The sequence below is a fragment of the Trachurus japonicus genome, chromosome 7 (genome assembly GCF_045865225.1).
Source record: "Trachurus japonicus isolate A0001 chromosome 7, Traja_1.0".
Classification (NCBI taxonomy): Eukaryota; Metazoa; Chordata; class Actinopteri; order Carangiformes; family Carangidae; genus Trachurus; species Trachurus japonicus.
The window spans coordinates 7,338,397-7,353,215 of NC_140913.1; the positions used below are offsets into that span (position 1 = coordinate 7,338,397).

The 14,819-nt window shown below is 41.9% G+C and overlaps 1 protein-coding gene across 3 annotated transcripts in view; it reads right to left on the minus strand.

Moving 5' to 3' along the window:
• The window catches only part of prkcz (protein kinase C, zeta), a 106,179-nt gene that overhangs the window by 20,231 nt on the left and 71,129 nt on the right, over nucleotides 1-14,819 (minus strand). For all 3 annotated transcript variants that reach the window (XM_085780987.1, XM_085780989.1, XM_085780988.1), the window contains 6 exons: nucleotides 13,956-14,042; nucleotides 10,990-11,125; nucleotides 10,673-10,760; nucleotides 10,376-10,495; nucleotides 5,099-5,178; nucleotides 1,078-1,167 (listed from right to left, as the gene is read on the minus strand). In XM_085780987.1, coding sequence (XP_085637113.1) covers nucleotides 1,078-1,167; nucleotides 5,099-5,178; nucleotides 10,376-10,495; nucleotides 10,673-10,760; nucleotides 10,990-11,125; nucleotides 13,956-14,042 — 601 coding nt within the window. The remainder of the gene's footprint in view (nucleotides 1-1,077; nucleotides 1,168-5,098; nucleotides 5,179-10,375; nucleotides 10,496-10,672; nucleotides 10,761-10,989; nucleotides 11,126-13,955; nucleotides 14,043-14,819) is intronic.

A 14,819-nucleotide genomic window follows, 5' to 3' on the forward strand; every position in this document is an offset into this window, starting at 1 on the left:
ACAAGAAGTGAGCAATTCTCCATTGACCCCCATGTTAAAATAGTCGACTTTACAGCTTAAAAAACATATTTACAGCCTGGTACATTTTTTGTTTTTGGTCTCTACCGATAGTTTCCACCTCCATGAACACTGTGGGGGGGTGGGTGAATTTGTTTGTACCACAACCATTTTAGTGTTATTTAGGCTTAAAATTCTTACATAAATTGGGGCGTGGTTACGTTGAGTGACAGGTTCACAGACAGTTACCGGCAGTTAGCTCTTTGCTAAAGCATCGGCTGGGCTAGGCTAGGCTAGGCTACATCCAGTGGTTAACAGGCGCTGCCGTGTCCTTGTTTGTTTGCCTATTTTCAGATAATTTTTTCTGGTAATTAATATAGCTTGTTGTGCTGTTGACTGTACTAACCGAGCGTTGAAGGAGTCTGTGTTGCAGTTTTTTCGGTGAGTAAATATCTAGTACTATTTTACCCATAGACTGTATAAAATTGATTTACCTGTATGTTTGCACTAATTGGCATGTATCGGCATATTTTGCCGCTGGCTTATAATGACTTTATTGCCGACTCATGGTCCCTGCTGATACAGACAGAGGACCTGATTAGCCTTAGCTAGCTCGGTTCGGCTTGGTTGCTTCGAGTTCAGTGGGCGGGTTCTCGGCCGGCTGACCCGCAGAGTTACACTCCCACTAAAATCCAAGATGGCGCAGTTCAAATCCCCGTGGTAGGATCACAAAACAGACTCCCCCAATCCAAGGGGTGACGTCACGGGTGCTACGTCCATGCTTTGTACAGTCTATGGTCTGGAGATTGGGGGGGAGGTGGGGGGGGTATGGGATGAACGTGTTTGGCAGCAATACTCTCTACTGACTGGAGAATTTAAATCATCAATGACTGTTTTGAAGGGTCTGAAGTGTGACAAGAAAACATTGCAGCTACCCTCTGACCACCACCTCCAGCCTGGACTGTTGATCCGTGGATTCATGGAGCTGACGCCAGATTCTGACTGTACCATCTGCTGCCTCAGCAGAAAAGAAACACACAAGTGGACAAATCATAGCAACATGTTTTTTTTTTCTCTTACCTGCTCCCAGTCTATACTGCGGAAAAAGGTGTGTGACTTGATATCTGTGAAGCCTGTCTGGACCTGGCAACCCAGCCGCTCCTTGGGATCCTGTTGGGATGGAAACAGCCGGTCAGAAACGAAACAATAACAGAATCAACTCTAGTTTCCCGGCAATATGTGAAATTATTTTTCGCAGTGTGGATTCTAGGCGTAGATAATGCGGGGTGATTGTACTTCATCTGCACAGTTATAAAATCTATTATGATACATCAGTTGTTACACAGCTCCTCAGAGGATGAAGCATCTGCTTTATACACAAGTACAATTAGAAAGATCAATACATGATGTGGACAATTAGTGATAATGTTCAACTCCATGTTTCTTCCTGCACTGCATGTGTAGGCAATAGGCATACAGCTACCCCCCAACCCCACCCCACCCCCGACTGCTTCAATTGCAATGCCGTTTTTTTTTTTTTTTTCGTTTTTTTTCATCACAACAATTATGGCAATGACTTATAGAGGCAAAGTGCATGTGAAAAGCCACGGGGCTATCTGCACAAACAGAGATACATGCATGCTTCAAAGCTACACTATCCCGTCACACACATTAAGACCTGTTGCAAAAACATCAAACTGGCTGCAATGCATAAACACACACAGTGTTCTGCAAATGTACACACAGAAAGAAGTACTATGGTAATTATACACATGAACACATATAAAAGGATCAAAACATTTCTTTTCTTAAGGGGCTGAAATAGCGGTTGTGGTTCATTTCTTGTGAGTCACTGCTGCTGTAATGCAGATACAGTTTTAAAATGTTGTTTTTGTCTGTCTCTCAGTATTTCTCTGACTGGGCCCAGTTGTCAGACTCTCATCCCAAGTCCCACTGGCTCCTGCTGCAGAGGAAGAACACCTCACAAATTCAAATATATAGTTTCATTTTTTAAAACAGCTTCTCTAATTTCCTGAAACAGCTGGACACTGCAGCTGTTAACCAACGTTACTCACACAGGAAACAATGCATTCGTTGGGGACTACATTCAATGGCGGATTTATCCTCATTTGGTGCACTAATGGATATTTGCTCTAGTCAGAATAAACTTGTGTTCATGGTAACGGAGGAACATCTAGTGACAGGAGTGTGACTCACTGATGTGTTTTTTGGAGACAACAGTGGAGCTTCAGAGGAATAAGAAAGTAAATAGCCTGCGTTTACATGGTGATTATATCTAAAGTTAGTTTAGTGATTTTATAGTTTGATCATTTATTTATTTTAATGTTTGATGGCTGCTGCCTGCACCCACAGGGGAGAGGGGGGGTTAATATGGTTTATTGCTGAGCTGAGCCCAGAGGTGCTATTGTTTTTGATGCGTTTTATAGTTTTTGATCAATCACTGTTTGATGACCATGAGTGTTTGGGCTGAGAAGTTTTTCTCTTTCCACACTGCTCCCGGCCATGAATTACATTCCACACTCATGATTTTTTCCACTGTTGTAGACAAACTTATCATATATCTCACAATGTGCTCAAAAAGCAGAGAGTCCAACTGAATCTCTCTGGTAAAAACTAAGCAGGTAAAATCACCATGGCAACCTCTAAGATCCGGCTGACACACAGGTGTCTTATTATGTCAGCTATCAGCAAAACAGCTGAAGTTTGGGTTAGATTCTATTTTTGTGACTTTGTTTTGAAACATACATGATAAATAAAGTTATTGTTATTATGTTACACGGGAAAGTCCCACTGGCAGAAAGGCAATGTGCAGAGTGTGCACTGCTGCAGCACGAAGGGAGGAGCTAGTGTAGGAAACGTTGCTGAAGACCATTTTATAATAATGAGTTTAACACTGTAACATGCCTGATGACAGACAGCTGTCATGTCCATCATCACTGTCGACTGACATGATTATATGCTGTGGGTCAGGACATCTATACTGTACGTTTTATGTTAGGTCATACACCCTACATAAGAAGTGTGTGAGCTTAGTCGTAGTTACATGCCTTTTGGTGTGTGTAGGGTATGTGACCTTCAATTAAGTGAAGCTTGGAAGAGACCTGCTCAGGGTGGTAGAGCAGGTCTACACACACACCAACACTCAGGTAGAGCACAGTATACTCAGCAGATCTCTGTCTAGCCAAGTTTATATACCATCCTCTTAATATGTAAAGATATTTATGTCAAATACCTACTGTAAAACATGTTCATTTATTTCTGTCTTTCTTTCTTTCTATTATTTATGTATTTTGTTATTCAAATGTTTTCCCACATGTCTGCCTGTGGATGTGGAAGTAAACATGTGTCCTGCATCTCTGACGCATTCAAATCTGAGAGGACGCAGTAAACTCACTCTCCATGTGTCCGAGGGACAAATCTCATTTTTAAATTTCATCCTCTGGCAAAAACCACAGGAGAACAGAGTTAACGTTTACCAGCTCTGTTTCTGATTGAGATGTTGGTCTGTGTTGTGACTGTCTGCACCTGCACCTCTCTGTCTCTGACCCAGCATGTCGCAGGGCGGGGCAGCACTCTCACACACGGGGCTACACACACCTGTCAACGTGGGAATCATAATCTATGCGAGTAATTTTTTATAGTATGCAAAGCAGGCTGCACAGTCTTGAGATGTGGTTGGTTCAGAGACATGGGGGTGGAGTTTGGAGTTGAGCTGCGGTCAACCCGATTGGCGCGGCGTGTGTTCCAGTCTGGTTGGCCCGGCTCCAGCAGCTCAGTGAAGATTATTGCAAGCCGAGCCACCGTGACATTCAGGGCAGCTTATACCAGCTACTACTGTGTTGCAAATGTTGATTGTGTGAATTATTTGACTATTGCAATTGTAGTGGTAGGTATTAATGTGTTTTCCAGGGGGAATTAACTAAGTTTGTGTCATTTTCTATAATAGAGGAAACATTGTTTATGTAACTAGGAACACTGGTAGTTAGTTTCTTCTGTTTGCTTTTTCGGTTTAAGATCATAAATTCAGTCCCTGTTAGGCAGAGTCTTTTGGTTTTGTTATTTTCTTTAAACAGCACCCATGTTGACCTGTTCATCTCCCTTTGTTGTCTTTGTCACTTTGTCATTCAAGTTAATTGACCTCCCAGAGTAAAATGTATTTAACAATAACATCACATCTGGCTTGAACTTATTTCCCTTCGTAAGAAAAACACAGAAAACCATCAGACTAAACTGAATCCATCATACCTGTCTAATTGATTTAGTCTGATGGTCCACTGATTTAATTATCATGTTTAAAAAGAGGCGCCTCTTATGGTTTTTCAATGTATTATGACGGTTTGTATAGCCTGAATCCCTATTTAAGAACATAAGATGTATGAAGTTTTTTATATTTTCATGTAAATAAATCAATTTTTATTATTTTTATCAAAAATATAAATTTGATTTCTTTCTGGGAGTTCGATGAGAAAATGGATATGTACGCACAGAACATGCAGTAATAATAGCTACAATTCTCCAGCTCAATTACACACTGAAATATTTTTTTTCAGTTCACCACAGTGATTTCTGTAAAAATGCTGCATAAACGCAATGGGAAAATCTATAACCTCTTCATTTTTATCTTCAGTGCTTAACTATGCTAGGCTAATTGCTATCTGGCTCTAGCTTTTCACTGCCAGCGCTGAGAGGAGGTTGATATTGATCTTTTTTTTATCTCTTTGAGAGGAAGCAAATAAGAATATTTCCCAAAATGTTGAATTATTCCTTAAAGTACTGAAATATTTCTCGTTTCATCAATTGGGGTTTGATATGATCATATCTGTAGTATTTCTATTTTTAGTCATCTTAAAGCTGGAATATATATATGTATATTAACTAAGTAAAACATGTGTCAAAAAGTGTCCAGCAGTAAAATTGGAGCTGTTTGTTAGTTCTACTATTGTGACAGGAATTAACAGGCAGTCTGAGCCAAATAAAGAGGCCTTCCCTGGCTTGGCAATGGACCCACACATGATGATTTGACAGAGCCACAGTGCACAGTGAAAGAGAGAGAGGCTGATTGGGAGTGGACGGCTCTCACCTTGTTTAGAAAGCCCTTGAGCACGCTGGCAGCTTTCACCGACAGAGACCTTGGGATGCGAATGGGCTTCTCAAGAATAACTGTTGGTAAAAAGAGAAGAAGGACAGCAACAAAGAGGGAGAGAGTCAGAGAGAGGGAGAGAGAGAGAGAGGGAGGGAATGAAAAGGACAATCGTGAGTAGGGAGGAGGATGATTCACGGTCCAACCTGCCTGTGGGTGCCCATGTCTGCTGTGTGGGAGTTAAAGGGAGGGAGAAGATACAGAGGACACTGTTCTGTTCTTTCACTCACTTTTGATGGTCTACACACAACCTTGAGACTCCCACAGCTCCACAATGTCGTATGAAGGAGAACAAAAAACACTCTGAAAACTCATTTTTTTCCCCCTCAAAACCTAAATCCAAGGATGCAGCGCTGCTTCACACATTAGTGCTTCACGCTGAGGTGACCACAGATTCTTTTCTTCCATCTCTGCCCACGGTCATGTGACCGCTGTGTATTCTTACATCTCTGTGGTTATTCCCTATCAAAGTAACGTTTCAGGGTAAATGATGTGGTAAAGAAACCCCACCAGAGCAGACCAAGATTTCCCCCCAGTAGGACCCTAGTGTTTAATGTTTTTCTCATTTCTTCTACTACATTCCCTATGAAGATATTCACACACCAGAATGTCTTCGATGCAGGTGCATATATCTGTTACCATATCTCACACACTGCTCTTTCTTAGCATCACAATGTATTGATCACCCTGATGATGACTAAAAAGATGTTTTATGATACATTCCTCTGTTGTATTATCATTATTATATATGTAAGAAACAACCTTAATTCTACTTAAACTTCTTCTGTTTTTAAAATCCAAGCCACCAGAGACCTGACGGCTGCTTGGTCACATCCTCTCAGGGAAACTACACCCAAAACATTAAAAAAATGCTGTCATCATGCCTCACACACGCTCCTCTCTGCTGCTCTTCATCATCACATCTGAATGATTATTGGGCATTAAAGTCATTCTAGTGTTTATTCAAACCAAGTGTATTATCATGAACCTGATCCAGACTTAGAGAGGTGCTGAAAGTGCTGGACAAAACTGTTGAAACAATTGCTCCCATATATTTTAGTAATCAAAGATGTGCAGGTTTGAGTGTGAATCCCTTCCTTGGTCTGGTTTTGCCTGCGAATCTTATGTTTACCAGTCCCTCTCTCTCCGTGTCTGTCTACAGCCCTGGGATTGGCATGTGAAGCACTGATACCCAACGCAGGGCCTAGCACAGGGTCTAGCTAGATGGCATATGGCTGGGTGGCCCCATAGTGGCAGGGCTGGTTTCCGTTGGCAGGCGCTCATCCAGCAACCTGGTGCTCTACCGGTGAGACCGCCAGGAGGACGGTGGTAGTGGCAGATGCTAGCCGCGGAGCCACGCGATGCTCCTGACAGTCACAGCAGAGACGTTATGCGTCACACAAGGCTTCTGTACTATGGAGGAATTTCTGTCATGGAGGACTGTGTGGGTGTGCAGGAGAGAGGGAGGGAGGGGGGGTGGAGTGGGTGAGGGCGTGAGCTATGTATGGGCACCATATGGATTGAGGAAACACATTATGCAAATAGAAGGACAGATATTATAGAGGTTCATCTATAGCGAGGGTGCGATCACACCCACAGTTTGTTTTCTTTGGTCCAAGCCACTTTGAATTCATCTCATTTATGTGGTTTAGGTTGTCACAGGGATGTTACTAATTATTACCCTCTAGCTGGGTTCTGGGTGCTGCTGATCAGTTCAAGATTTACCATAGAGAGGCAATGCCTTTGTAAAGCATCACGTTGATGCTAGAACAGTCAGCCTGTGAGGCTGAAATTATGGTTATGGGCTTATGGGTAACTGTAGGTTGCAAATATGCAGATGTGCACAGCTTCTAAAGCTCTACATCGGTTTGTGTGGAGCTAAGCATCAGGAAAGCCTGAACTCCCATGGCTGAAAGAAAAATCAAAAAAATCAAAATGAAACATCCAAGCTAATGTCATAAATGACCCTGGGGCGTGTAAAGTACAGCATGACTGAGAATGAACTAAAAATGGGCATGAGTGTCATTTGACAATATTTCACCCAAAGCCACAAAAATATTAAAGGGATATTTCAAAAACAGAGATCAAATTCATTTTTTCCGAACAACTTTTTCATGTCGCAGTTTCAGGACACTTGAGTCAGTACAGATAAGCAGTATGGAGGTATTTGGATGTTTCATAGTGTGTGTTTTGGATGATTCAAAGTGAGCTCTATCCGCCGCCATTATATGAAAATCTGTTGCCAGCCGGACCCCCCCTGGAGCTCCAAAAGCGTTTTGATGACTATGAAAGTTCTCCAAACCCTTCCTTGGCATGACGGTGAGTACAAAATTGGTGAGTTATTGATTTGGGGTGAAGTACCCCTTTAAAATGTAATTTCTGCAGAAAAATAACTTCTTCATAATTTGACATCTGTAGCACACATTAGGTGGATGGATTGTATTTATATAGTGGTTTTCTAGTCTTTCAACCACTCAAAGCACCTCACACTACAAGCCACATTCATAAATTCATTTTGTGTTTTTCTATCACTACACACTCACACACCAATGATTCATCAGGGAGGATTCTGGGTTCATCATCTTGCCCCCTCCCCCCGGGAGGCGGGAATCGAACCATCAAGAAGACAACCCGCCCTACCTCCTGAGCTACAGCCGCCCATGTGCAGCAGTCAGAGCAAATACAATGGGGTGGTGATGCTGTCAACAGTGTGGTCCATGGAAACAACCCCTTCCATATCCCACCCCCACCCCCCCCATCCTCATGGCACAGATGGCACAGTGGTTCCACCCTCCTCACAAATGTTTTCTCTTTGCATTAAGCAGATTTCACAGCATATAGTGAAAAAGACTTCTTTTGGCTGAGGAACGTAACAGTTACAGAAACTGATTTGTCAACACCTCTCTTCAGAAACACAAGCCAGTCTGTCCTTCACAAAAAATCTAACAGCACATTAAAAAATGCCCAAATGTAAGCATGAGTCCAGACTGAGGTCATTCTCCCTCAGCTCATTTTGCTGTGTGAGGCTTTCCAAGTTCCAGTAACCGCTGGCTTTAGATGTCTACATCCATCTCCTCATACTATTAAAATCATCACATAAAACAAAGTTCCAGCAACAGGAAATGTGCTCATAAAGCCATAAGTTCTGGGTGAAATTTCCTGATACTCCAACAGCTACTTTGCATTTTGACTGATGGGAGCCAGAGACCTGTGTTATCAGCCGCCTCGGTGCGGTTATCTGGCGCCGTCCCGTTTTGAGTGAGAATGCGGTCAGCTGCCAACTAACGGAGAAATGCTGAAGTGTTCCGCACATGCATCCTAAATCTCATCTGTAAGAGAGGCCGTGATGTACTGCCAGATTCTCCACAGTTCATGAAGGGTGGGGGAGCAGGCATTACAGCATGTGTAAGCAGCAGTGCATCATTACACGAATTCTCAAATATTAACTCATTTTTTGCACTCACACACACACACTAACAGCATGAAGTCAGCTCCTAGTTAGTGAGGTCTGTGTGGGTGCAGTGTCATCATCCTTTAAGACATTAAAGCCTGATTGTTTTTTTGCCAGGCCACTGCATATTTTCTCTCACCTAATGTGCCTTAAAGAGTTTAATTTGGCTGTCAACTGAATTTGCATCACACAAATCACTGAACTGGATTTCTAAGGAGGAAAACAGGTGGAAATTTGAGAATTTACACAAAAAAGGAAACGATAAAACAAAAAACCAACAACTACAGCATTTTTATCAACAGGAAACGTAAGCTCTCCTCTCTACTACTGTAGCTCTCCAATATGATGTATGTGAAAGTCATGTTTAATATGTATGTGTGTGTGTGTGTATACACACATTTATTTGTACATAAAAAATCAGCAAACTAAAGCTAATTAACATTTGAGAGAAATAAAATTGGCCGTGCTTTCTGAGATTCTTCCATTTTAATGAAGCGTACCGTTTCCATCTAAGCCTGGATTTACACAGACATAAATCCTTAACAGCCTGGAGCTGATTGTTATTCCATTACATGGAGTCTATTTTACCCACTCTCAGAATGTCAGTTATGCGTCACAAAGGGTTAAATTAACATGTGTTTGTTTAAATGGCACCGAACAGCCTACCATGTGCTCTCAATATTCATATTTGACTTCCCACTACTCTTCTATACTCCCAATCCCTTTTATTTAGCCATAGAGATCCGAGTTGGAGCTGTGAACATTCCTGTTGAAGGAACAGGGGCAGCATGGAGAGAGGACAAAAAACTGTAGTGGGAATTTTCTCAAAAAGAAAATACCACTTTTTACAGTCAAAATTGCAGTCACTGACAAATTACAGCATTTAGAGTGATTGTAGTATTTATAGTGTCTTCTCTTTCCATTACCTCTTTTCCTATTTCAGATTTAGAAAGTATATTTTTATTCATTCAACAACATGAGTGGTGCAGCAATGCCAGTTAGTCCCTAGCGCCACCAGCAGGTTAATGTTGCGTTAAAGAGTTAAATGTCTCTATTTAATGTCCCCTCTGTTTAATTTATTAATAAAATATTAATGTCATTCCAATCAGCTTCACTCATCATGACTGTAATGTTAACTAGCAAATATTAACATGTTAACAAACCAAACTAAGATGATGGACATGGGAAAAATGCATTGCATCTTCTAGTGAAGCAAAGCTGCTTGTCTGGATGTAATGTAATGTCTAGCTAGCAAGGTTGTTGTGGGCTTTGGCATTTAGTTTTCCCTGAGGATGACCACAGATCTGCCAACCCCCTTATAGTTCCCACGACACCATTAGGCCAACATTTTCTTTACAAATATTTGTATTCTTGTACAGAATGGCCCTATAAAATAAATAAATAATAGTGAATATATAGTAATTATAATTCTTGGTCTCTACATGATTAAACCTTTTAAAAATATTTTGTTAGCCAACCTGACCTTACCCCTGGAAGACACTCACAGGTAATTGAAATTTTCAATTTCCCCTGGGCAGATGCTGACAAAATTTTAAAAAGTACATTTGTTCTATGTCAAAGAAAGATGTTTTTAGACTCACGGCAGCTTTTTGAAACTTCTGCTTTGGTGTTGTTGCTTTTAGAGGACAGGGCAGTGTGTAATAATAACAAATAGAATCGAACCACATGTGAAAGAAGTCAATAAAAGACAATATATTGAAGTAAATGGTTTTAAAATTAATGCAAAGCCCTCATTCCTGTCTCACCTTGAAAGAGGTACTCCTCTGTGTTCATGTCAGGATTGTCAGTGATGATGTCAAATGGAGACCTCCCTGCCATCATCTCAAACATCAGCACGCCCAGAGCCCACCAGTCCACACTGAAGCCTGAGAGGAAGAGCAAGATAACACAAGACATTTGCATTTGTCAGGACTGCTTTCCAATCTTCTCCCATCACACCAGAATAAGTAGTATAATTATAATATAATAACTCCATAGACTTAGAGATTGGCAACCTCAGGCAACCCGTGTCTAGACGTGAACTGATCCATTCCTGTACTCACCGTAGTCCTCTCCTCTGAGGATCTCAGGTGCAATGTAGTTGGGTGTTCCACAGAAAGTACTGGTGGTGTCACCTGGTCTGATCCCTTCCTAGAAGAAGAAGCAGAAGAAGACGACGAGAGGGGGAGAGATGCAGATAAGAGCACAGAAGAGAGTTGAAGAAATTGAGGATATGATGAGCTCAAGAAAATGAATGGTGGAAAACAAAACAACAGAGGCCCCGGTGTAGTACTTTCAGTCGATGCTGATGTACTGCATTATTGATAACGCTACGCCAGCAATCAACACAGTCTACTGGAAAAATCAATCCGTCTCTTGCCTTGCACATGCCGTAGTCTGTGAGTTTGATGTGTCCCTCATGGTCCAGGAGAACGTTGTCCAGCTTCAGATCGCGATAGATGATGCCCTTTTCATGCAGGAAGTTCAGAGCGATACAGATTTCCGCAGCATAAAATCTGTGAAGAGGCAGGGAGAGATGAGGCGTCTCTGACATATCTTCTCTGTCCTCTACCGCCACCACCAGGCCAAATACTCCTAACTGTACCCAGGTAATACCAAAATCTACAGACCATGGAGCCTCTACATGTTGTCTGGAAATTTTAACTGGGTTGGTCATTAGCTGTCAACACATTTGTAATATTTCCAGCACAGCATGTGTATAAGATGAGAGTTGCCCCATTAATGTAAAAGCACAACATTACAATAGGATAAGACTTCATTGATTTATTACAAAAAATTATATTAAAAAAATAAAATGAATGATATGGTATTGAAAGAAATAAGAGTACAGTAATAAAATGTAGGTTATAATATTGTACCATATATTACACAGCAATATAGATAGTGGTGATTAGCCATGTAATGTAAGAATGAAAAATTAACAACGATCATACTTCATTATATATCATACTAATTGATGAAAAGCTGGTTTTCGCTCCAGGTAACAGTTACCTTGTATCTCTGTAACACTCATTCATTTAAAGCAGAAGTAAGCGGAATGTTTGTGTTAATATAAGTCTTAAATAGTTATATCTTCCAACGGCAATCACTTATAAAGTGTTTGGTCCGAAACACGGGTCTCTCAGTCACTCTGCTCTGCTGTAAGCCGAGGAGAAAACTTTCCTTGTATCATACAGCCTTTATCCAATGAGGAGAGAGAACGGCATAAAGGGGCGGTCCTCTCTGTGTGTGCAGCCAAGGGATGCGCGTGAATGTGGTGACGTAGGGACGAGGGCGGGGGCTGCTAACTCCATCGGCTGACAGGAAGTTAGCCAAAACGACCGGATCGCTTACTTCTGCTTTAACTGAGCTCCATCGCTGAAAGGGCTTATTGGGAACGTTTACATGGTTACTGTGCACGCTCACGCCTCCAGAGGATGAACCCTCTCCGTTCTAAAGAATCTGTGATGGGTGGCATGTTTGTACAGTGGTAAGCACTGTTGCCTCACTGCAAGAAGGTTCTGGGTCTGAACCCGGGTGCAGGGCGCTGGATTGCTCCCACAGTCCAAAGACTTGAAAATTAGTGTCAGCCCTGTCACAGACTAACGACCCGTCCAGGGTGTACAGTACTTCTGCCCTCGCCCGATGTCAGACAATGTATGAGCTTTCATCCAAGTATGTGCCAGAAGATTCTTTGAGGTCCAGTATTGTATAAAGTGAGATTTCCATATTTTTCTTGATTATATAAATACTGTCAAAGTATCAATGTGCATATGTGGCTTAAATGAAACATATGAATGTTGGGTTAGAAGAAGAAATCTAAACATATAAGTATATAATGAAGATGCTGCATATTTGTTTAGTTCGGTGGATCGACGAGTTCTGAAGTCTAAAGGAGATCAGTGATTCCTGTCACTAACATTAATCTAACCGTGTGACCGTATTTTAAGTGAACACTGTCCTCTACATTCTACGGCTTTAACAGTGATTATATGTACCGTGTGCCTCCTGTGAGTCAGTAGCATGTTGCCTCTTCACGTGTAGGTAGTGTGTATTCTGTCTCTGGGAGATAAGCCTTCATTAACAGTGATGAGCCTCTCTCTGTCTGCCTGTTGTAAATCCATGACTGTCAAACACTGAGGGAAAGACTGTCGTGGAGGAATGTTTGACAGAAAAATCACAAATCCCACATTGCTCCCCCACGTTTTTCTCTGTGACAGCCTTCATTGTACACCGTTGTTTCACTGCTGGCATCAGACTGATAGAAGCTGCGTCCTATCGGCAGCACCATCCATCGCCCACCGGCCCGCCTCCCCCACTGCACGGGGGAATGCAGCAGGGCTCTCTCTAAGAGCACTGCTCATGAATATGTACAATCATTATGAGTGATTAACATGCTGCTTTGCATATGTACAGCCACTGTCTCCAGAATACAGATTGCAGGGGCCGATTGGGGGCCCAACAGTGCCTCTTTAAATTACCCAGCCTTTGATCCAGCATTTATCAGAGCCGCAGTTGGAGTGCCCTGCAAGTAGACAGGCACAATGAATTATGGGTGCTCATTATATTTCTCAGAGGGGGGAAAAGAGTGTTAAGTTGGGTTTTGGCAGCACTGCCACATCCATGCTGCTAAAGGCTCCCATTAAGCCTACGGTTGTGAGGAGTGCTTGGAGGAAGTATGCTCTTGAGGAACAGTTTAGACTGGAGTGCAAGGAAGGTGGATACAAAAGCATCTTCAACCATGCACACCCACTTCAGCTGTCCCACACCACAAAACTCACACAACGCTTCCATGAAGCTGAGGTTTTTTGTTTTAACTGAAAGACAACGGCTACAGTGCACACGCTCTGCCCTTCACATGACACCATCATGTCACCGTCAAACGCAGAGGAACCATCTGGAGGAAGTTCAGTCAGTCTGCCCAAACAACATACATGTGTTTCCTGTGCAGCCGGCCGACTCCGCCATGTCAACTCCACCAAGATCGAGTTATAAAGTGACCCTCTTGTATGTCACACCCCGGTCATGAAGCCTATTCCTGGACGCCTCCCTGCACAAACCTCAACACTGTCCACCTGATATCTTTTAAATGCTCTGAACATTTGAGAACAGCCAAAGGAGAAATAATCCACTTTACATTTAAAGGACGTATGTAGGAATTAGTGACACCTGGTGATGAAGTTTGTAGAAGAACCTACATGGTGAGGCAAAATGCTAATGCAAACTCATTGATTCCTAGTTCCACGTGAAAGATTTATACTGTGACTAAATATAAATGCTACAAGTCTGAACTGGGACTTTTTTAATCTTGTATGTGAACAGATGTTCGAACATCTGCATGTTTACCTTGCATGTTCTTCTGGGAGCTTCCTTTGTCGTTGCATATGAAACATCAAGTCTCCGCCATTCACATATTCAATCACCAGAAATAACCTGGAAAGCAAAGCATGATGGGAAAATGCATTAGTTATACAGTGGATCTTTGAAAAGACACTAAAGAGTTTGAAAAAACCCAAACTGAAAATAAGATTTTTTTTTTTACATGGATTTACATGGATCTGCTTCTTTAAAATTATTCTGTATCTTTAAATGTGATTTTATAGAAATGTCTTGACTCATAAGTCCCTGATGAATGCTACAGAATCGGTGCTAGAGGGAATTAAAGGCTGGGACTTAAAGAGACAAAAGTGATGAAGGCTTTCAATTATTCTCAATGAGTTCTGAAATATCGCATTTAGACGTACAGCCTCACAGTCTGAAAACTGGTCACAGTGACATGATGTCACAGTCAATATGACCAATATGACCATTGACCTTGCGGCCATAAAAACATCATTGCTTTTATTTTTCATTTTATCAACTTTTCTACCAAAATTGAAGAAATTCCTTCAAGGTGTTACTGCGCTGCCACATTTATGAAAGTGAAGTGGACAGATGGACAGACAACTTCAAAACAAAATGCCACTCACTCACTCACTCACTCACTCACTCACTCACTCACTCACTCACTCACTCACTCACTCACTCACTCACTCACTCACTCACTCACTCACTCACTCACTCACTCACTCACTCACTCACTCACTCACTCACTCACTCACTCACTCACTCACTCACTCCATGTGCTGGCCTTCATACATCTGCTCAACGTTTACTGCTGTTCAGATTACCCATGATCTTAGAGTTAATAGCTGGTTAATAGTGATTTAA